This window comes from Anolis carolinensis, unplaced genomic scaffold (genome assembly GCF_035594765.1).
Source record: "Anolis carolinensis isolate JA03-04 unplaced genomic scaffold, rAnoCar3.1.pri scaffold_7, whole genome shotgun sequence".
NCBI classification, from domain to species: Eukaryota; Metazoa; Chordata; class Lepidosauria; order Squamata; family Dactyloidae; genus Anolis; species Anolis carolinensis.
In genome coordinates this window covers 24,667,125-24,691,647 of record NW_026943818.1, presented here as the reverse complement: position 1 = coordinate 24,691,647, position 24,523 = coordinate 24,667,125, and the positions used below count along the sequence as shown (strand labels likewise).

The 24,523-nt window shown below is 37.0% G+C and overlaps 1 protein-coding gene across 2 annotated transcripts in view; it reads right to left on the bottom strand.

Annotated features, from left to right (window-relative positions):
• Positions 1–940: 940 nt before the first annotated feature.
• The window catches only part of heatr6 (HEAT repeat containing 6), a 30,798-nt gene continuing 7,215 nt past the window's right edge, over positions 941–24,523 (bottom strand). For both annotated transcript variants that reach the window (XM_062959341.1, XM_062959340.1), the window contains 13 exons: positions 23,453–23,703; positions 20,674–20,851; positions 18,775–18,981; positions 15,968–16,067; positions 13,633–13,973; positions 12,159–12,281; positions 11,877–11,963; positions 8,856–8,990; positions 8,565–8,687; positions 5,358–5,482; positions 4,120–4,216; positions 3,741–3,945; positions 941–1,970 (listed from right to left, as the gene is read on the bottom strand). In XM_062959341.1, coding sequence (XP_062815411.1) covers positions 1,414–1,970; positions 3,741–3,945; positions 4,120–4,216; positions 5,358–5,482; positions 8,565–8,687; positions 8,856–8,990; positions 11,877–11,963; positions 12,159–12,281; positions 13,633–13,973; positions 15,968–16,067; positions 18,775–18,981; positions 20,674–20,851; positions 23,453–23,703 — 2,529 coding nt within the window. In that variant the 3' untranslated portion in view covers positions 941–1,413. The remainder of the gene's footprint in view (positions 1,971–3,740; positions 3,946–4,119; positions 4,217–5,357; positions 5,483–8,564; positions 8,688–8,855; positions 8,991–11,876; positions 11,964–12,158; positions 12,282–13,632; positions 13,974–15,967; positions 16,068–18,774; positions 18,982–20,673; positions 20,852–23,452; positions 23,704–24,523) is intronic.

The following is a 24,523-nucleotide window of genomic DNA, read 5'->3' as shown; positions in this document are numbered from 1 at the left end:
TAGGTGCTTTTACTGCCCAATTATATCCGAAGCTTTAGGTGCTCTTACTGCCCTGCCCAACTATATCCGAAGCTTTAGGTGCTCTTACTGCCCAATTATATCCAAAGCTTTAGGTGCTCTTACTGCCCAACTATATCAGAAGCTTTAGGTGCTTTTACTGCCCAACTATATCAAAAGCTTTAGGTGCTTTTACTACCCAACTATATCCGAAGCTTTAGGTGCTCTTACTGCCCAACTACATCCAAAGCTTTAGGTGCTCTTACTGCCCAACTATATCCGAAGCTTTAGGTGCTTTTACTGCCCAACTATATCAGAAGCTTTAGGTGCTTTTACTGCACAATTATATCCCAAGCTTTAGGTGCTCTTACTGCCCAACTATATCCAAAGCTTTAGGTGCTCTTACTGCCCAACCATATCCAAAGCTTTAAGTGTTCTTACTGCCCAACTATATCTGAAGCTTTAGGTGCTCTTACTGCCCAACTATATCCCAAGCTTTAGGTGTTCTTACTGCCCAACTATATCCCAAGCTTTAGGTGCTCTTACTGCCCAACTATATCCCAAGCTTTAGGTGCTCTTACTGCCCAACTATATCCCAAGCTTTAGGTGCTCTTACTGCCCAACTATATCCCAAGTTTTTACTACCCAATTATATCTGAAGCAACAGACTGCACAACCTCTGAGGATGCTTGCTATAGATGTGGACAAAACATCAGGAGAGAATACTTCTGGAACATGGCCATACAATCCAAAAACACACACAACAACCTTGTGATTCCGGCCATGAAAGCCTTCGACGACACATTATTTATGCTTTTGACACAAAATAATAAAAAATGAAACGTATCCAAAGCCTCCCAATGAGCCAATTGTGGAACAAGAGAAAGAACAGAAACTGGACAATTTTCAGATCTCAACCATGAGAATATACAACAAAGGAACAGCCATTTTGAAACTGTTTATTCTAGACACTGAGTGAATAACATACCGTGTTTCCCCGAAAATATGGCAGTGTCTTATATTCATTTTTGCTCCCAAAGATGCGCTAGGTCTTATTTTCAGGGAAGTCTTATTTTTCAATGAAGAAGCATTCATGTTTATTGTTGAATTAAAAAATGAACAATTATTATATACTGTCAGTAGTTGTCATCAGACACCAGCATGACCAGACAAACCGTGAATCCTATCAGGAATTTTTTGTTACTACCATTATTTCCATGTACAACAATCTATGGTACGTACATTTACCGATCCTGAATGATCTGGTGTTCTGTTTGTTGGGCATGCTTCCAAACAAAAACTTGGCTATGTCTTACTTTCAGGGGAGGCCTTATATTTAGCAATTCAGCAAAACCTCTACTAGGTCTTATTTTCAGGGGATGTCTTATTTTCGGGGAAACAGGGTAAGACCTTCCCCTAAGCTTCGACAAGTTCCGTGGAACTGTGGTGGGTTTTCAAAATGTCCTGCAGATAAGCCACCATTCCCTTTTTCATGGGGCAACGTTCAGCCCCTCCTTCCTCAAGGGCTTGGATGTGCTCCAGGGCCCTTCGCAGGGTCCGGTCTCTTTCCAAAAAGGCCTGGCTCATTCCCAGTTCCTCGTCCTCGCCCCCCGATTTCATGTACTGCAACAGGTAGGACCCGATGGTCTCTCCGTGCTCGGCCACCGACGTCCGGAGGGGCGGCAAATCCGCCTCCTCGGCCAAGCTCAGCAAGTGGAGCAGCGTGTGGCAGAGCTGCGTCCGCAAACTGGCGCTGTATTTGAACTCCAGGAAATCCTCCGACTCCTCGCTCCGTCGCAAGGCAACCACCAACGCGCTCCAAATCTGGGAGAACTGCTCCGGGGTCCCGTAACGTTTCCTTTCAGATGGGATCGCGAGGGCGGTGGCGGATTTGATCCGGACTTTGAAATTCTTGCAAGTCTGGACCGCCGAGATGAGGGCACTGTAGGCTTGGGCGCTCCAAGGGGCCTCACCTACAGGATTTAAAGTAAAGTAAATTAAGTAAAATGAAGGAATCTATATATATAAAAGGCTAATGAAATTTCAGCCTATAATAATAATAATAATAATAATAATAATAATAATAATAATAATTGAACTTCAAAGACTCTGGCAGAAACCAGTGCAGGTGGCCCCGGTGGTGATCGGCACATTGGGTGCCGTGCCAAAAGATCTCAGCCGGCATTTGGAAACAATAGACATTGACAAAATCACGATCTGCCAACTGCAAAAGGCCACCCTACTGGGATCTGCACGCATCATCCGAAAATACATCACACAGTCCTAGACACTTGGGAAGTGTTCGACTTGTGATTTTGTGATACGAAATCTAGCATATTCTATCTTGTTTGCTGTGTCATAATAAAATAATAATAATAATAATAATAAATTTATTTTTATACCCGCGGCTTACATGGGGCCTTGCCCGATACAACAATCAAATATCAATAACAAAGCAATTTTATCCCAATAAAAACATGAACATCAGTAAAAAAAAATCATTAAAATCAACATGAAGCATACAATGTTAAAAACAGGAGACTAATTCATAGGACAAAAACAACAAAACTACACATCCCAGAAACACTAAACTTGGCAGCACAACCCCTCATCCATGCCTCTACATTCATACAACAAAAAGAAAAGTAAAGTCCTAATTAGAGGGAGAGGAATAATTGTTTTTATCCAATTGCTGCCAGTTAGAAGGCTAAGCTCCATCAGGGGAAAACCTTGACCCTTTACCTTAACTACCACCAATTCCTCAATACTTTATTTCCCATACCACCAGACTTTGCCACAGCAACGCGTGGCCAGGCACAGCTAGTATAATATAGGACATTGCAGGTATTTTGTTTGATTGTTGTATACAGTAGAGTCTCACTTATCCAACATAAACGGGCCAGCAGAATGTTGGATAAGCGAATATGTTGGATAATAAGGAGGCATTAAGGAAAAGCCTATTAAACATCAAATTAGGTTATGATTTTACAAATGAAACACCAAAACATCATGTTAGACAACAAATTTGACAGAAAAAGTAGTTCAATATGCAGTAATACTATGTAGTAATTACTGTATTTATGAATTTAGCACCAAAATATCATGATATATTGAAAACATTGACTACAAAAATGCGTTGGATATTCCAGAACGTTGGATAAGCGTGTGTTGGATAACTGAGACTCTACTGTACTTTATTTCCCATATCACCATACTTCACCACAGCAACGCGTGGCCGGGCACAGCTAGTATAATATAGGACATTGCACATATTTTGTTTTATTGTTGTATATTTTATTTATTTATTTGCGACATTTATATCCCGCGCTTCTCACCCCAAAGGGGACTCAGGGCGGCTTAATAATCTATATATATATAAATGTAATGTGTGTAATTCCCATGGACTAAACAACAAAACCACTGGACCAAATCACACCAAATTTGGCCACAAAAGACATAGTCATTCAATCTACCGTATATACTCGAGTATAAGCCAACCCGAATATAAGCCGAGGCACCTAATTTTACCACAAACAAACTGGGAAAACATTGACTCATATATAAGCCGAGAGCGATAAATTTCAGAAATAAAAATAGATACAGTAGAGTCTCACTTATCCAAGCTTCACTTATCCAAGCTTCTGGATTACCCAAGCCATTTTTGTAGTCAATGTTTTCAATATATTGTGATATTTTGGTGCTAAATTCGTAAATACAGTAAATATGCTATTATTTCTACTCACCCAGGGGCAAAGCAGCGTTTTTAAAGACGTTCCCAAGTGCGTAACAGGCATTCCAGCGCACTTTCATGGTGGCTTCGCTCCGGACTGTAGAAACGAGGGCCTGTATGGAGTCCTCAATGGGTTGGATAAACCTTGGATTCGTGATGTGGGAGGGCTGAAGGAAATGGAGGAGGTTGCCTAGGGCTCGGACAGCATTGCTCTTCACCTGGAAGGCAGATTTGAGAACTCTTGTGAGTTGTTCTAAATTTTAAATAGGCCGTTCACTGCTCTGAGTACCATTTATTAAGGTGTACATTTTTCTAGGCACAAAGCTCACTACATATATCCTGTTTCCCCCAAAGTGGGCACTACTTACAACAACATACAATCCTCACATTACCTTGTCTTTGTCTTTTGAGGCCACGGTCGCCGACCACAACATTTTGAGCAACAGGAGATCAGAGAAGTCATCCTGGAAGCTTGGTCCCATTAGTTCCCTGCAGGAAAAGGTTTTTTGAAAAGCTGAGCCTCCATCTAAGACTCTCAGAACATCATTCCACCATGTCTCCTATGTCAATATAACAATATAATAATATATAATACTGATATTGTGCTATACTAATAATATAATATCTTGCATATACATATAATATTGATAATAATATTATAATGTAATACAATAATAATACACTATTAAAATTGTATATTTATGTTACATGTAATGTTACTAATAATATAGCAATATAGTGGTATGGTACAATATAGTCATATATTGTGCTATACTAATAATATAATATCTTGTATATACATATAATATTGATAATAATATTATAATGTAACACAATATAATAATAATACACTATTATAATTGTATATTTATATTACATGTAATATTACTAATAATATTGCAATATAGTGGTATAGTATAATATAGTAATCTATAACGCTTATATTGTGCTATGCTAATAATATAGTATATTCTATATACATATAATATTGATAATAATATTATAATTTAATACAATATAATAATAATACACTATTATAATTGTATATTTATATGACATGTAATATTACTAATAAGACTACAATATAGTGGTATAGTACAATATAGTAATATATAATGCTTATATTGTGCTATGCTAATAATATATTGCATATACATATAATATTGATAATAATATTATAATTTAATACAATATAATAATAATACACTATTATAATTGTATATTTATATGACATGTAATATTACTAATAATATTGCAATATAGTGGTATAGTACAATATAGTAATATATAATGCTTATATTGTGCTATGCTAATAATATATTGCATATACATATAATATTGATAATAATATTATAATTTAATACAATATAATAATAATACACTATGATAATTATATATTTATATTACATGTAATATTACTAATAATATTGCAATATAGTGGTATAGTACAATATAGTAATATAAAATGCTTATATTGTGTTATGCTAATAATATAGTATATTGTATGTGTATTATAACTTGTAAGCCACCCTGAGTCCCCTTCAGGGTGAGAAGGGCGGGATAGAAATGTCGCTAATAAATAAATAAATAAATAAACAAACAGCGGAAGAAGCATGCGGATGCCACTCACATGTTGATGATCAGAGTGTCCGTCAGGTTGCCCAAGGACCACGCAGCTTTAGCTCGGACATTTGGAGAACTGTCGCCCAGTGAGTCCAGGATGGCATTGGCCGTGTCAGCGACAAACATGACATCCTAAGGATAGAGATTGAGTGTTTCCAGGTGGCACGCTTCCTCTCCCTAAGCAATGCACATCCTCACTCATTGATGCTTCTGTCTGTCACTGGCCTAGTGTCTCTCCATATTACTATATTGTACTATATCATTGTATTGCAATATTATTAGTAATATTACATGTAATATATAATTTACAATTATAATAGTGTATTATTATTATTATTATTATTATTATTATTATTATTATTATTATATTGTATTACATTATAATAGTATTATCAATATTATATGTATAAACAATATATTATATTATTAGTATAGCATAGTATTAGTATTGTATATTATTATTATATTGTACTATATAATTATATATTACTATATTGTACTATGCAACTATACTGCAATATTATTAGTAATACTACATGTAATACAGTAGAGTCTCACTTATCCAACACTCGCTTATCCAACGTTCTGGATTATCCAACGCATTTGTGTAGTCAATGTTTTCAATATATCATGATATTTTGGTGCTAAACTCATAAATACAGTAATTACTACATAGCATTACTGCGTATTCAACTACTTTTCCTGCCATATTTGTTGTCTAACATGATGTTTTGGTGCTTAATTTGTAAAATCATAACCTAATTTGATGTTTAATAGGCTTTTCCTTAATGCCTCCTTATTATCCAACATATTTGCTTATCCAACATTCTGCCGGCCCGTTTATGTTGGATAAGTGAGACTCTACTGTACACAATTTCCAATTATAAAAGTGTATTATTATTATTACATTGTATTACATTATAATATATTCAATATTATATGTATATAAAATATATTATATTATTAGTATAGCATACCGTAATATTAGTATTATATATTATTATTATATTGTACTATATAATTATATACAGTAGAGTCTCACTTATTCAACATAAACGGGCCGGCAGAATGTTGGATAAGCAAGTATGTTGGATAATAAGGAAGAATTAAGGAAATGCCTATTAAACATCAAATTACATTATGATTTTACAAATTAAGCACCAAAATATACATAATATATAAAGACTTTCTGTATATATTTCAGATTTCAATATTAATGTCAAAAATACATAGTATGATTTTACATAGGATTTGTGCTACATTAGAACAGTAAAGACAAATATCACTTAAGTAAAATAAACATTAAATATTAAATAACCAAAAAAATAAAATAATGTGTAAACACTAAGCTAATCTGGGAATCTGCAATTCCAACACATCCAATGAAGTGGTTTAAAACCAGTATAAAAAAAGATTAGGACTAAGTACGTTCCAGTCCTAAGTACGTTCTGTCCAAATTGGACAGAAAAACCAGTTCAATATGCAGTAACGCTATATAGTAATTAGTATACTTTAGCACCAAAACATTGCAATTTATTGAAAACATTGACTACAAAAACATTGACTACTAAAAGGCAAACTGAGTTGGATAATCCAGAATGTTGGATAAGCAAATGTTTGATAAGTGAGACTCTACTGTATTACTATATTGTACTATACAACTATACTGCAATATTATTAGTATTACAATTAAAATAGTGTTTTATTTATTATTTTGTATTAGATTGTAATATTATTATCAATATTATATGTATATACAATCTATATATATAAAAGAGTGATGGCATCAGGGCAGCGGACAAAACAACAAAACTACAGGCCCCCAACCTCGAAATTTGACAACACAACCCATCATTCACGGCTCTAGGTTGATACAACAAAAAGAAAAGAAAAATAAAGTCCTAATTACAGGGAGAGGAATAATAGTTTTTATCCAATTGCTGCCAGTTTGAAGGCTAAGCTCCGCCCACTTGGTCTCCTAGCAACCTACTCAGTCCAGGGGACAGGCACAGTTAGGCCTCACTTAGGCCTCTTCCACAGATTATCAGATTTTAACTGGATTATATGACAGTGTAGACTCAAGGCCTTTCCACACAGCTATATAACCCATTTAGAATCTTATATTATCTGCTTTGAACTGGATTATTTTGACTCCACACTGCCATATAATCCACTTCAGTGTGCATACTAAACATAAAGACAACCATACAACAGACATTCAATACCACCACTACCTCAACAATTTCTCACCAACACCACCAGACAACACCACAGCAACGCGTGGCCGGGCACAGCTAGTATATTATATTATTAGTATAGTATAGCATTAGTATTATACAGGGGTCCTCAAACTTTTTAATTCGAGGGCCGGTCCACAATCCTTCAGATTGTTGAGGGGCCGGATTATCATTTGGAAAAAAAAATACAAACAAATTCCGATGCACACTGCACATGTCTTATTTGTAGTGCAAAAACAACAACAACAACAACAACGAAAGAACAATACAATATTTAAAAATAAAAACAGTTTTAACCAACATAGATTGGTCAGGATTTCAATGGGAAGTGTGGTCCTGCTTCTGGCCAATGAGATAGTCAAGTTAATTAGGATTGTTGTTGTTGTGTGCCTTCAAGTCATTTCAGACTTTGGGCGAGCCTAAGTCTAAAATGTATTTATTTATTATTTATTTATTTACTGCATTTATTTACTACATTTGTATCACAGCCTTCTCACCCCAAAGGGGACTCAGAGTGGCTTACAAATTATATGTACATCCAATATATTATATTATTAGCATAGCACAATATTAGCATTATATATTACTATATTAAACTATACCACTATACTGTAATATTATTAGTAATATTACATGTAATATAGAATATATAATTAATATTATTATATGGTATTATTATTAGTGTTATATTGTATTACATTATAATATTATTATCAATATTATATGTATATACAATATATTATAATATAAAACTGAGGGCGGGGGCCAGGTAAATGTCCTCGGAGGGCCGCATCCGGCCCCCGGGCCTTAGTTTGGGGACCCCTGGTATTATATATTATTATATTGTTATATTGACACAGGAGACATGGTGGAATGGTGGCCCCATCTTATTTCCTCTCTGCCAACTTAGAAACCGGTCAGGTATCACCTCGCAACCAACAAAGGAAAGGAAAAGCCAAGGTGCCTCAAACTCTTACCTGCCGAAGGCATGGGAAGACCACATAAACCCCAAGGGCTCGTGCGGCGGCAGCTTTCACCAGTGGGTTCTCACTGTGGTTGAGTCCAAGGAGGACGGTGATGCAGAGGATCTGTTTATCATCCTGCCGTCAGCAAGGGGGAGAATGCGATGCATCAAATTCAGATGTATTCCCTTAATGCGTTGCAGCCCAGGAACACATTAAAATGCCATCAAAAACCAAACTATTTTCATAGCTCCAAACACTGCATTTTCACTTCTCATTTTCAGTCAACACCATATACATACATACCGGGAGGCCACTGAAAGCTTCCGGTAAGATGGAGGAGAGCGCATTGCAGGTGCTGGTCTGAAGCGTTGGATGCTGGGAGTTTTGGAGTGCCGCTGGTAATGGTCCATTCAGCATCCTGGTCCAGAATGTTACAACCTACGGAGCAGAGAAGGCTTTTTATTATACTGTGATTTTATTGTTACTGTTTTTACTGATGTACGAGGGATATCCAGAAAGTAGGCTACGTTTTGGATTTTTAAAAGATCAAAGTATTGGATAAATCATTTACCATATGCAGCTGAAAGACACATCCCAAAACTACAATCTCATGTAATCCCCATTTAAATTTAGCCACATTTCTTATAGATAAATGAGTTTGAAAAGTACTGCCCCAGTAAATTCCCCACTTGTGTCCTCAGCTCTTCCCCCTTCTCCCTTCCTGCAGCGTAGCCAAAATGCTGCGCTGCCAGCCACGCCCCCATTGTTGGAAACAGAGGAGAGAGGCGGGAAATTTACTGGTGCAGTACTTTTCAAACTCATTTATCTATAAGAAACGTGCCTAAATTTAAATGGGGATTACATGAGATTGTAGTTTTGGGATGTGTCTTTCAGCTGCACATGGTAAATGATTTATCTTATACTTTGATCTTTTAAAAATCCAAAACGTAGCCTACTTTCTGGATAGCCCTCGTAGTACTGTTTTGGGCTTATTCCAGTGTAAGCCGCCTCGAGTTCTTCGGGAGATGGAGTGGAGTATAAATACAATTTTATTATTATCATATTATTATAATATATTATTATTATTATTATATTTATTTATTTATTATTTATTTATTTACTACATTTATATCCTAATCTTCTCACCCCGAAGGGGACTCAGAGCGGCTTACAAATCAAATGTACATAGAATGTATTATTAGCATAGCACAATATAAGCATTAAATTACTATATCATTATATGGTAATATTATTAGTAATATTACATTTAATATAGAATAAATAAATAATTTTATTATATTATAATTAGTATAATATTGTATTACATTATAATATTATTATCAAAATTATAAGTATATACAATATATTATATATTTATAAATTATTGTATATTATATTTTATTATATTATTCATGAAATATATATTGTTCCCATACATATCATTATTACAATTTATCAATCAATCAATTTATTAATGCTCCGACCAATGGTCATATGCATTTACAGAAACAACATCAAACAAACGTCTATACAAAACACTGTAAAATTCAACACTTAAAAGTAGGATGCAAGCAGGATAAGACAGAACATGCAAACTATACATTGTGTGGTGCAGCAGCACAAGTGCAACATGTGCTGGGGACTGCACAATTACCGTAAAATGCCAATGTATAAAATCAGTCATTTAAAAAAACATAAGTAAAAATATCAACCAAGCATCTATAGAAACTGTCAAAGACAGAACGCCACAAGATCAAAGATAACAGAGTTTATTGGATTACAGAACTCAAAATGCCCGTAAAATACAAGGGCCAGGCAGCATTAGCCTTTAAAAGCAAAAAGGGGCAAGGAAAAACGCTCAAAAGATAAACCGGATTAAACCGGAGTTTAATCCGGGTAAAAACAAAACAGCTTGCTTCAGCCTGGGGATAAACAAAACAGAAGCCGGGGAACAAAGTGTTCAAAAGAATGCAGCTAATTGGCAGCAGATTCCTCTCTGCTGCCAGCACTGTGCTTTGAGTAACTTGAGTCACTCCTCCACACAGCAGGCAAGATTTCCAATACACACAGATCAGCCGAGGATTGAAGCAGTAGAGTAGACCCAGTTCCTTTCCGTAGTTCAAGCCAGAAGCAGACGTTTGTAGTTTTCACCAAGTCCGAGTAGGGGGAAGTCAAGCCGTGGTCAGTTCAGTCCGAAATCCAAAGCAGGAGATGGCGTCCGTCAAGAAGACGACGGAAGGTCAAAGGTATCAGCACACGAAAACACACCAGTCTTCAGGAAAGCGTCCCACACAGATCCCAAGCGTTCGTCCAGATTACCTTGCCCAACGCAATTTGCAATTGCTCCCAAGCCTCATTTTATGCCAGTTACAAATCCTCATCACTATCAGCTGCCCTCCTTAACCCGGGCGTTTCCTCATCACTTTCCTCATCAGAGCTGGAACACCTCTGACTACGCCCCACAGCATCCCCAGCTGTGGATCCCGTCCCATCCCTCCAGCTTGTCCATGGGTCTAATCCTGAAGGTCCCCATTCATCTTCCATCCCATCATTGCCAGTGGCACCCAATTCCTCCCTCACCCGAGTCCAATCCATCTCATCCTCCTCCGAGCTAACCAGCCCCTCCTCCATTCTCTCCGTAAACCCGTCAAAAGACTCTTCGTCAGATGGTGCTGCAAAGATATCTCGCAGTCTCTTTCTTTCTCGCTCCTCGAGAGTATCTGACTCTCGAGGAGTCTTACGCCCACGTCTGCCAGTAACAGAGCCATGAGGCTCAATCATAACAGAAACCCTGTAAACTTCCACAGTTAAAACCACGGTGCCTGGAGTATAAAACAGAGCTTGCAAAGTATAACCAGTAAAAGCCAATATAAAATATCAGTCATGTTAAAAACTAGATAAAAGCGTCTCCGGCGCAGTCGACTGCAATGTCCGCAATCAGTCTTGCTCTGATTTTGTTTGCTGCCAAGGTAAAGAGAGAGACCTTATATGTGATTGTGGAGTTGGTGTCAGATAAAAGGTAGAAGATCTTTTCTGCAACCGTATTCAATCGTAGGTACCATAGAATGGGCCCTAAGAATTTATTTCTTGGTGCAGAGTATAGAGTGCAGGCAAACAAATAGTGGGGCAGGTCCTCAATTTCTGAGGCCCCGCATACGCATATCCGGCTTATATATTATTATTATTCTGAGTGGTTCTACCCACTGGGAATGAAAGAAGACAAGGTAGATCATACAGTGAGTGAGTCAGTTACTCTCTCTATTTTCCTTATTTCTTAAAGCAAGGATGGGCACAAATGGAGTGAGATCAACAGCATTTCCATACCAGGTCCACAGGCACCCGTTGATCTGGAGCGTCCACTAGATCCGGCTTATACTGTTGTATTATCCCGACACCCAGTTCATCAAGGAGCTGCCAAAAAGAAGAAATTGTGTTTCAAGGTTGCAAAGTCAGACAACACAAAGGATAGCGCTTCTTGCTTTCTCTATTTGGAAAAACGAAAGAGCTTTTGGTCACAGTCTAAACGCCTTTGCATTGAATGGGGATGATTGGACAGGGTGTGGTTTTGGATTGTTTGTTTTGAATAACAAAGAGAGAAGCGCTTACTTTTGCTCCATGGAGCTGGATAGCGGGATCGGCCTCTTCCATACATTTGTAAGCCACTTTGCCAAGCTCGAGCAAAGAATTTTGGGCAACGGAGAAATAGCCCTTGACCAGAAGCACTAAGACCTGTAGAAAGAAAGAAAGAAAGAAAGAAAGAAAGAAAGAAAGAAAGAAAGAAAGAAAGAAAGAAAGAAAGGAAGGAAGGAGGGTGGGAAAAAATTAATTGTAACATCCCATGTGTTTCTTTTCTGCAGGACTAAATTAATGTATATTCTTGAGTATAAGCCTAGTTTTTCAGCCCTTTTTTTAAGACTGAAAAAGCCCCCCTTGGCTTATACTCGGGTGAGGGTCCTGATTGTGCTTATCTTTGGGTCAGCTTATACTTGAGAATATATGGTACATTTATTATTTTTCTCTATTATTATTGGTATTATTACATTTATTATTTTTCTCTATTATTGTTGCTACTATTACATTTATTTTACTCTATTTTTTATTATTATTGCATTTATTATTTTACTCTATTTATTATTACATGTAATATTTTCCTGTATTTATTCTTATTACATGTATTATTTTACTCTATTATTATTAAAAGGATACATAAGCACATTGACATTGAAGATGAGAATCATGATTGGATCAGAGTTGGACAGTCTTATCTTAAATTTGAGCTTTATGTAAATACAGTAGAGTCTCACTTATCCAACACTCGCTTATCCAAGTTTCTGGATTATCCAACGCATTTTTGTAGTCAATGTTTTCAATACATCGTGATATTTTGGTGCTAAATTTATAAATACAGTAATTACTACATAGCATTACTATGTATTGAACTACTTTTTCTGTCTAATTTGTTGTATAACATGATGTTTTGGTGCTTAATTTGTAAAATCATAACCTAATTTGATGTTTAATAGGCTTTTCCTTAATCTCTCCTTATTATCCAACATATTCGCTTATCCAATGTTCTGCTGGCCTGTTTACGTTGGATAAGTGAGACTCTACTGTATTACATTTATTTTACTCTATTATTAATAATAATATTAATACATTTATTTCACTCTGATCTTACTATTATTATTGCATTTATTATTTTACTCTATTTATTATTACATGTAATATTTTGCTCTATTATTATTAAAAGGATGCATAAGCACATTTACATTGAAGAAGATGAGAATCATGATTGGATCAGAGTTGGACAGTCTTATCTTAAATTTGAGCTTTATGTAAATATTCAAAAACATTTAACCTACCGATGCCTTAATTAATGTAATTTTACTGGGATCTATTTTTATTTCTGAAATTTACCACCCTCGGCTTATACCAGAGTCAATGTTTTCCCAGTTTTTTTGTGGTAAAATTAGGTGCCTCGTCTTATATTTGGGTCGGCTTATACTCGGGTATATATGGTAGTTAACCCTCTGGCTTTTATGTTAGTCACCTACCAACAGCCTAAGCCTCACCTCCATACCTGTAAGGACTCCAGCCGAACTGGCGATGGTTCACAGAAGCCTGTGGTTGACTGGCAGGTGCCGTCGCTGTCCAAGCCGCCCTCCTCCTTGGGCAGAATAATGACCAGAGACATACAGAGGCAGAGAAGCCAACAGGGCTCTGCAGGGCCACTCTCTGCGGCCAAAGGGAGCTGTCCCGGGGCATTGCTATGGCACTCAGGTCCCCCAGGCGTGATGGGTGCACCGTCATCAAATCCAGGTGAGCCCGGCTGCTGCAGAAGGAGGCGCACTTCTGGCAACGGGGCTTGAGCAGAGACTATGGCACCGAGCAGCGTCAGGCTTGACACTCGAACATTGACATCTAGTAGGAAGGAAGGTGGAGAAAGTTGGACAGTGACAGGAAACAAAATCAACTCATTTACAATATATTATACAATGATATATAATAATATAATATATCTATATATATAAAAGAGTGATGGCATCAGGGCAGCGGACAAAACAACAAAACTACAGGCCCCCCAACCTCAAAATTTGACAACACAACTCATCATTCATGGCTCTAGGTTGATAGAACAAAAAGAAAAGAAAAATAAAGTCCTAATTAGAGGGAGAGGAATAATTGTTTTTATTCAATTACTGCCAGTTACAAGGCTAAGTTCCGCCTACTTGGTCTCCTAGCAACCTACTCAGCCCAGGGGACAGGCACAGTTAGGCCTCATTTAGGCCTCTTCCACAGATTATCAGATTTTAACTGGATTATATGGCAGTGTAGGCTCAAGGCCCTTCCACACAGCTATATTACCCATTTATAATCTTATATTATCTGCTTTGAACTGGATTATCTTAAGTCCACACTGCCAGGTAATTCACTTCAGTGTGCATTTTATACAGCTGTGTAGAAGGGGCCTCATATAATCCAGTTCTAAGCAGATAATCTAAGATTATAAATATACAGTAGAGTCTCACTCATCCAACATAAACAGGCTGGCAGAACGTTGGATAAGTGAATATGTTGGATAATAAGAAGGGATTCAGGAAAAGTTGATTAAACATCAAATTAGGTAATGATTATACAAATTAAGCACCAAACATCATGTTATACAACAAATTTGACAGGAAAAGTTGTTCAATACGCAGTAATGCTATGTTGTAATTACTGTACAGTAGAGTCTCACTTATCCAACACTCGCTTATCCAACGTTCTGGATTATCCAATGCATTTTTGTAGTCAATGTTTTCAACACATCGTGATATTTTGGTGCTAAATTTGTAAATACAGTAATTACTACAGCTAGTGATATATAATAATATATTGTATATACATATAATATTGACAATATTATAACATAATACAATATAATATTAATAATAATACAATATACAGTAGAGTCTCACTTATCCAACATAAACAGGCCGGCAGAAGTTTGGATACGCGAATATCTTGGATAATAAGGAGGGATTAAGGAAAAGCCTATTAAACATCAAATTAGATTATGATTTTACAAATTAAGCACCAAAACATCATGTTATACAACAAATTTGACAGAAAAAGTAGTTCAATACGCAGTAATGTTATGTTGTAATTACTGTATTTATGAATTTAGCACCAAAATATCACGATATATTGAAAACATTGACTACAAAAATGGCTTGGATAATCCAGAAACTTGGATAAGCGAGGCTTGGATAAGTGAGCCTCTACTGTAATAATATTGATTATATATTTTATATTACATGTAATATTACTAATGACATTACAGTATGATGGTATAGTAAAAAAGGTAAAGGTTTCCCCTGACGTTAAGTCCAGTCATGTCTGACTCTGGGGGTTGGTGCTCATCTCCATTTCTAAGCCGAAGAGCCGGCGTTGTCCATAGACACCTCCCAGGTCATGTGGCCACTGGCATGATTGCATGGAGTGCCGTTACCTTCCCGCCAGAGCGGTACCTATTGATCTACTCAACATTGGCATGTTTTCGAACTGCTAGGTTGGCAGAAACTGGAGCAACAGCAGGTGCTCACTCCGCTCCCGGGATTTGAACCTGGGACCTTTCGGTCTGCAAGTTCAGAAGCTCAGTGCTTTAACACACTTCGCCACAATACAGTAATACTGTATATAATGCTAATATTGTGCTATGCTAATAATATAATATATTGTATGTACATATAATTTGTAAGCCGCACTGAGTCCCCTTCGGGGTGAAAAGAGCGGGATATAAATGTAGTAAATAAAATAAATAAATTTGACATGCCCTGCTGGAGGAAAATTCTGCAGATACCATAGCTCAGTGGTTCCAAACACTTGTTACCAATATGTTTGCATGGAAAGACCAAAATGCATACAACACAAACCTTTATGTCGAATGTACGGCTTGATCTGACTCCAGACTTTTGTCAGCAGCCCAGGCTTTAAACGGCTGTATGGCACATTCAGCACCAGATTGGCAAGGCACTATTAAAAGACCAAAAAAAATACAAAATATGTTTAATTCCTGGGATTAACTTCACATGCTCATCTAATCTATATATATAAAAGCAAAAAAAAAATTCAGCCTAGGACAAAACAACAAAACTACACATCCCAGAAATACTAAACTTGGCAACACAACCCCTCATCCATGCCTCTACGTTCATACAACAAAAAGAAAAGAAAAATAAAGTCCTAATTAGAGGGAGAGGACTAATTGTTTTTATCCAATTGCTGCCAGTTAGAAGGCTAAGCTCTGCCCACTTGGTCTCCTAGCAACCTACTCAGCCCAGGGGACAGGCACAATTAGGCCTCAGGCCTCTTCCACACTGCCTATAAGATACAGATTATCTGATTTGAACTGGATTATATGGCAGTGCAGACTCAAGGCCCTTCCACACAGCTATATTACCCATTTATAATCTTATATTATCTGCTTTGAACTGGATTATCTTGAGTCCACACTGCCAGATAATTCACTTCAGTGTGCACTTTATACAGCTGTGTAGAAGGGGCCTCATATAATCCAGGAAAAAGAACACAATGGAGCCATGGAGCCAAATTGCACGAAAGAAAATTCTGCCTGAACACAAGGAAGGATTTCCTAACATTTAGAGTTGTTTGCTTCCTGGGAGTACGTTGGAGTCTCCTTCTCTGGAGGAGTTTCAAGCAGAGGCTAGATGCCCATCTTTTGAAGGTGCTTTGGTTGTGTCTTCTTCCCTGACAGAAGGGGGTTGGGCTGAATAGCCTTTGGGGTCTCTTCCAGATTTAAACCAGTTAAGCCCTTGCACAACGTTAGCATAATCTTGTAAGTAACTGGCACAAATACTTCCAGCAGCACAGAAATGCTGGACCACTCTCACAACCACCATGTCGGATGACACGGAGAAGCCACTGAAATCCACAAGCAGGTGGACAATTTCAACAGAGAGGCAGAAACCATGAAAATGAACAAAACCTGGCTGACAGTATTTTTTTTTTTAAAAAAACTCTATAATCAGGTCAGTAAATAAAGAGCAACACTCAAAAACAGAGGAATTCTAGACAGGAAACATTCAGAGCCAGCTAACACCTCCCAACAAAGGATTCCCCCAGGCAGGAAGCACCCAGGCTTTGAAGCTGAAAGGCCATTCAGTGCTAATAAAGCTGGCTAATGGTAACATTCACGCGTGCCTCAAATAGACAAGTTTTTTTCTCCCAACTTGGACTTTCCACAGATACATAAATAATAATACACATATATACTCTAAGCTGACCTGAATATAAGCCGAGGCACCTAATTTTACCACAAAAAAACCTGGGAAAACATTGACTCCAGTATAAACCGAGGGTGGTAAATTTCAGAAATAAGAATAAATACCATCGGTAGGTTTTTGAATATTTACATAAAGCTCAAATTTATGATAAGACTGTCCAACTCTGATCAAATCATGATTCTCATCTTCTTCAATGTAAATGTGCTTATGTATCCTTTTAATAATAATAGAGTAAAATAATACATGTAATAATAATAATAATAAATGCAGTAAAATAATACAAGTAATAATAAAGAGTAAAATAATAAATGCAATAATAATAATAATATCAGAGTGAAATAATAAATGTATTAATAATAATAATAAAAATAGAGTAAAATAAATGTAATAGTAGCAGCAATAATAGAGAAAAATAATAAATGTAATACAGTAGAGTCTCACTTATCCAACACTCGCTTATCCAAGTTTCTGGATTATCCAACGCATTTTTGTAGTCAATGTTTTCAATATATCGTGATATTTTGGTGCTAAATTCATAAATACAGTAATTACTACATAGCATTACTGCATATTGAATTAATTTTCTGCCAAATTTGTTGTCTAACATGATGTTTTGGTGCTTAATTTGTAAAATCATAACCTAATTTGATGTTTAATAGGCTTTTCCTTAATCCCTCCTTATTATCCAAGATATTCACTTATCCAAACTTATGCCAGCCCGTTTAGCTTGGATAAGTGAGACTCTACTGTAATACCAATAATAATAGAGAAAAATACAGTAGAGTCTCACTTATCCAACATAAATGGGCTGGCAGAATGTTGGATAAGTGAATATGTTGGATAATAAGGAGGGATTAAGGAAAAGCCTATTAAACATCAAGTTAGATTATGACTTTACAAATGAAGCACCAAAACATCATGCTAGACAACAAATTTGACAGAAAAAGTAGTTCAATACGCAGTAATGCTATGTAGTAATTACTGTATTTACGAACTTAGCACCAAAATATCACAATATATTGAAAACACTGACTCCAAAAATGCATTGGATAATCCAGAACGTTGGATAAGTGAATGTTGGATAAGTGAGACTCTACTGTAATAAATGTACCATATATTCTCGAGTATAAGCTGACCCAAATATAAGCCAACCAGGACCCTCGCCTGAATATAAGCCAAGGGAGGCTTTTTCAGTCTTAAAAAGAGGGCTGAAAAACTAGGCTTATACTCGAGTATATACAGTAATAATAATAATAATATTTATTTATATACTGCCCTATCTCCTCAAGGGACTCAGAGCGGTTGTCTAGTTTCCAAGAGGCCTCACAACCTCTGGGGATGCCTGCCAAAGATCAGGAGAGAATACTTCTGGAACATGACTACACAGCCCAGAAAACTCACAGCAAGCCAATAGTGTAAGAAATCGCGGTTTATACCTTAATGATCTGGGTGAGGGTCTGGGAAGAGGACTCGGCGACCAGGGCCAGCAGCAGGCAGCGATGAAGCTCTCGGATGCTGGTGGCCAGAGTAACCGAGAAAGGCGTGAAGGCTCTCTTGTGGTCACCCGCATCCTCCGCGATGCAAAGGAACTGCTTGGAGCCTTCCAAGATGGCCGAGAGAACCTGAAGAGCACAGGCTCGGGTCTGCAGCGGAGAGAAAGGATGTTCAATGTGTTGTCGAAGGTTTTAGTGGCTGGAATCACAAGGTTGTTGTGTGCTTTCCGGGCTGTATGGCCATGTTCCAGAAGTATTCTCTCCTGACGTTTCACCCACATCTATGGCAGGCATCCTCAGAGGTTGTATATAATATAGATGTGGGCGAAACATCAGGAGAGAATACTTCTGGAACATGGCCATACAGCCCAGAAAACACACAACAACCCCAGAAAAGACGTTCTGACCTCAGAGGAAGGGACACCCTAAGTCAAAGATAGCTTGAAGGCACACAACAACAACAACAGCGACGATTCAGTAGCAGATTCAAGGAAACAATCCTCCTCGCCGAAGATCATGCCTCTCAGAACAGTATCACGACATCAGACCTCAAAACATCACTTTTGTTACAATTACATCTTCCAGAAATGGTAACATTTTAGTAACATATTGGTAACATATTTACTTTTTTGTTACTTCAAATGATTTTTTAAAAAATGTTACAAATCACAAAACATTTCCTCCCAAAATCAACATTTAAGCAGTAATGAGCGTTATATTAAAATGTGAAACAATGTTATCAGTAGTTATTTATTTATTAGCGACATTGATATCCCACCCTTTTCACCCCAAAGAGGACTCAGGGCACCTTGCAAGTTATAGGTACATACGATATACAGTAGAGTCTCACTTATCCAACATTCGCTTATCCAACATTCTGGATTATCCAACGCATTTTTGTAGTCAATGTTTTCAATACATCGTGATATTTTGGTGCTAAATTCGTAAATACAGTAATTACTACATAGCATTACTGTGTATTGAACTACTTTTTCTGTCAAATTTGTTGTATTACATGATGTTTTTGTGCTTAATTTGTAAAATCATAATCTATTTTGATGTTTAATAGGCTTTTTCTTAATCTCTCCTTATTATTCAACATATTCGCTTATCCAACATTCTGCCGGCCCGTTTAGGTTGGATAAGTGAGACTCTACTGTATAAGCATTATCCATTACTATATTGTACTATACCACTAGACTGCATAATATTAGTATTATATATTATTATTATATTGTACTATATAATTATCTATTACTATATTGTACTATACCACTATGCTGCAATATTATTAGTAATATTACATGTAATATATAATATACAATTAAAATAGTGAATTATTATTATATTGTATTACATTATATTATTATTATCAATATTACATGTATATACAATATATTACGTTATTAGTATAGCATAGTATTAGTATTATATATATATTATATTGTACTATATAATTATCTATTATTATATTGTACTATACCACTATGCTGCAATATTATTAGTAACATTTCATGTAATAGAATATACAATTAAAATAGTATATTATTATCAATGTTATATGTATATATAATATATTATGTTATTAGAATAGCATAATATTAGTATTATATATTATTATATTGTTATATTGACATAGGAGACATGGTGGAATGATGTCTTCCTGCCCTCCGCCCCGGTTCTAAAAGGGATAACCATAATAACGGAGAAGGCACATATTTTTTAGGCTGCATACCTCCCATCAGTCCTTGCTAGCCAACCCTTGAGTCATAACCCCAAGCTCTAGAAGCCCCATCTTGTTCTTAAAGAACACAAAAGCAATAACAGGGGGCATGTCCTTACCTTCGGAGAAGGATCTTTTAAGGCAATAGTCATCAAGGACACAGACTGTGGGCTTCCGATTCCGGGCACGTCAGGAATAAACGCCGACCAATAGCCAAAGAGGACTTTCTTCTCTATAGACTTCACAGTAGAAAGGAAGCAGGTCAGCGCCCCTTGGCGAACCTTTGCTTGGAAGGACCTTGCATGAAATGAGGAAAACACAAAAGAATTAATGGGCTCAGTATCGGAATCAATATTCTACAGGTTTACAAACCTGTCTTGCCATCTTAATAGAAAATAGGAAATTCCAGATATTTGTGGACGCCCATCATTACGAACCACTAGCCATAAAAGTAGACACTTAAAATGCTGGGTGCCATGTATAGGAGGACGATATTAATATTGATAATAACATTATAATCTATATATATAAAAGAGTGATGGCATCACGGCGACCCACAAAACAACAAAACTACAGGCCCCCCAACCTCGAAATTTGACGACACAACCCATCATCCACGGCTCTAGGTTGATACAACAAAAAGAAAAGAAAAATAAAGTCCTAATTAGAGAGAGAGGAATAATTGCTTTTATCCAATTGCTGCCAGTTAGAAGGCTAAGCTCCTCCAACTTGGTCTCCTAGCAACCTAATAAAAATAATAAAAAACACTAAAAAATAATTAAAAACATTAAAAAAATAATACAATAAAATACCATAATAACAAAAATAACTAAAAATTATACAAGAAAATAATAAAATATAATAAATAAAAAGATAACTTAGAATAAAATTAATTAAAAAAATACAAATAACGTCAAATAAAAATTACACAACAATTTTTAACCAATACCACCACCACTTTGCCACAGCAACGCGTGGCCCGGCACAGCTAGTGTATTATAATAATATATAATACTAATACAATGCAATACTAATAATATAATATATTGTTTATACATATAATATTGATAATACTATAATGTAACACAATATAATCATAATACTACACTATAACTGTATATTTATATTACATGTAATATTACTAATAATATTGCAGAACAGTGGTATAGGACAACATCTATATATATAAAAGAGTGATGGAATTCGGGCACCGAGCAAAACAACAAAACTAAACACCCTCCAAACTCCAAATTTGACAACAGAATCCATTATCCACGCCTCCAGGTTGAAACAACAAAACATCGGGTCAGAACCTCCACAGGACCCACTCACCCCACACTCCTCCAAAACAAGGGCGGGAGAGGGAATGCCCAGCTTTGCCTTTCCCCTCTCTCTGTTACCCCTCCTCCCATGACGTCACTCCCCGGCCTGCCGACAACGGCTGTTCCCCGCGCGCGCCCTGCTCGCAAGCCCCGCCCCCGGGAGCCGGAGCCCCAGCTTTTCCTTCTGGCTGCCTCCTTCCCCTCACTCGCCGCCATCATCATGATCTCTTACCAGAGCACCCTCCTCAGCTTCTTCCCCAACTCAGAGAAAACGCCAGCCAACCACACCGACGACGAGGAAGTCACAGGTACCTCCTTCAGGCCAACTTGAATACCATTGAATACCCTTGCAGCATCAAAGCCTGGCTGCTTCATGCCTAGGGGACTCAATTGATGGCCAACTTCAATACCATTGAATAGCCTTGCAGCATCAATGCCTGGCTGCTTCATGCCTAGGGGACTCAATTGATGGCCAACTTCAATACCATTGAATAGCCTTACAGCATCAATGCCTGGCTGCTTCATGCCTAGGGGACTCAATTGATGGCCAACTTCAATACCATTGAATAGCCTTACAGCATCAATGCCTGGCTGCTTCATACCTAGGGGACTCCATTGTTGCCCAACTTCAATACCATTGAATAGCCTTGCAGCATCAAAGGCTGGCTGCTTCATACCTAGGGGACTCCATTGTTGCCCAACTTCAATACCATTGAATAGCCTTGTAGCATCAAAAGCTGGCTGCTTCATACCTAGGGGACTCCATTGTTGCCCAACTTCAATATCATTGAATAGCCTTGCAGCATCAATGCCTGGCTGCTTCATACCTAGGGGACTCCATTGTTGCCCAACTTCAATACCATTGAATAGCCTTGCAGCATCAAAGGCTGGCTGCTTCATACCTAGGGGACTCCATTGTTGCCCAACTTCAATACCATTGAATAGTCTTGCAGCATCAAAGCCTGGCTGCTTCATGCCTAGGGGACTCCATTGATGGCCAACTTCAATACCATTGAATAGCCTTACAGCATCAAAGCCTGGCTGCTTCATACCTAGGGGACTCCATTATCGGCCAACTTGAATACCATTGAATAACCTTGCAGCATCAAAGGCTGGCTGCTTCATACCTACGGGGAATCCTCTTTAGGCCACCTTCCATGCCACGAAGAAAACCCCACTAAGGACTACGCCACAGCAACGCGTGGCCGGGTACAGCTAGTAGTAATATATAATGCTTATATTGTGCTGTGCTAATAAAATATATTGTATACACATATAATATTGATAATAATATTATAATGTAATACAACATAACAATAATACACTATTATAATTGTATATTATAATCTATATTACATGTAATATTAATAATAATATTGCAGTATACTGGTATAGTACAATATAGTAATATATATTAATATTGTGATATGCATATAATATAATATATAGTATGTACATATAACTTGTAAGCTGCCCTGAGTCCCCTTTGGAGTGAGAAGGGCGGAATATAAATGTCGCTAATAATAATAATAATAATAATAACAACAATAATAATGTGGACGTCTTTGTAACAAACCTTGTTTTGCTTTGCATGCCGCCTTCGGCATCGGAATACTCCGAGTCGCTGCTACTGATTCTTTTCCAGCCCAGAGTGCAGACGGGCAGGTGGTCCTTTGCGAAGGATGGACAAAGGTTGGAGACATCCAGACCAGGATTCTGCTGCTTGCCTCCATGGCAACTTGATTCCCTTGTTCTGCCTTCTTCAGTGTTGTTTTCGTCTTCTGCCAGCTCTCCTTTTTGCTTTCCTTTGGGCTTTTTTCTCCTGGACTGTGTTTTTTTTTTTTTTGGGGGGGGGGGGGGGGAGAATGCATATACCAGGGAGAACATTTATGATAACTGTTACATATCGGCTTTTTAAAAAACATAAGGCGGGAAGCTGCTCTTCCATAACTCAGATTGCAACTACAGTAGAGTCTCACTTATCCAAGCTTCACTTATCCAAGGCTCTGTATTATCCAAGGCAGTCATTGTTTTTGTAGTAAATGTTGCCATGTTTTGGTGCTAAATTCGAAAATACAGTAATTACTACATAACATTACTATGTATTGAACTGCTTTTTCTGTCAACTTCTTGTCAAACGTGATGTTTTGGTGCTTAATTTGTAAAATCATAATGTAATTTTATGTTTAAAAGGCTTTTTTCTTAATCCCTCCTTATTATCCAAGATTTTTGCTTATCCAAGGTTCTGCCGGCCCATTTATCTTGGATAAGCGAGACTCTACTGTATGTCTAGGCCAGGCCTGCACAACCTATGGCCACCCAGTTGTTTGGGTCTCCAGCTTTGCTGCATTGTTGTGCATTCTTCACACACAGAACAGCCAGAGTGAAGAAGGGGCCAGGAAGACATCATTCCACCATGTCTATGTCAATATAACAATATAATAATATATAATACTCATATCATACTATACTGATAATATAATATATTGTATATACATATAATATTGATAATAATATTATAATGTAATACAATATAATCATAATAATACACTATTATAATTGTATGTTTATATTACGTGTAATATTACTAATAATACTGCAATATAATGGTATAGTACAATATAATAATATATAATGCTTATATTGT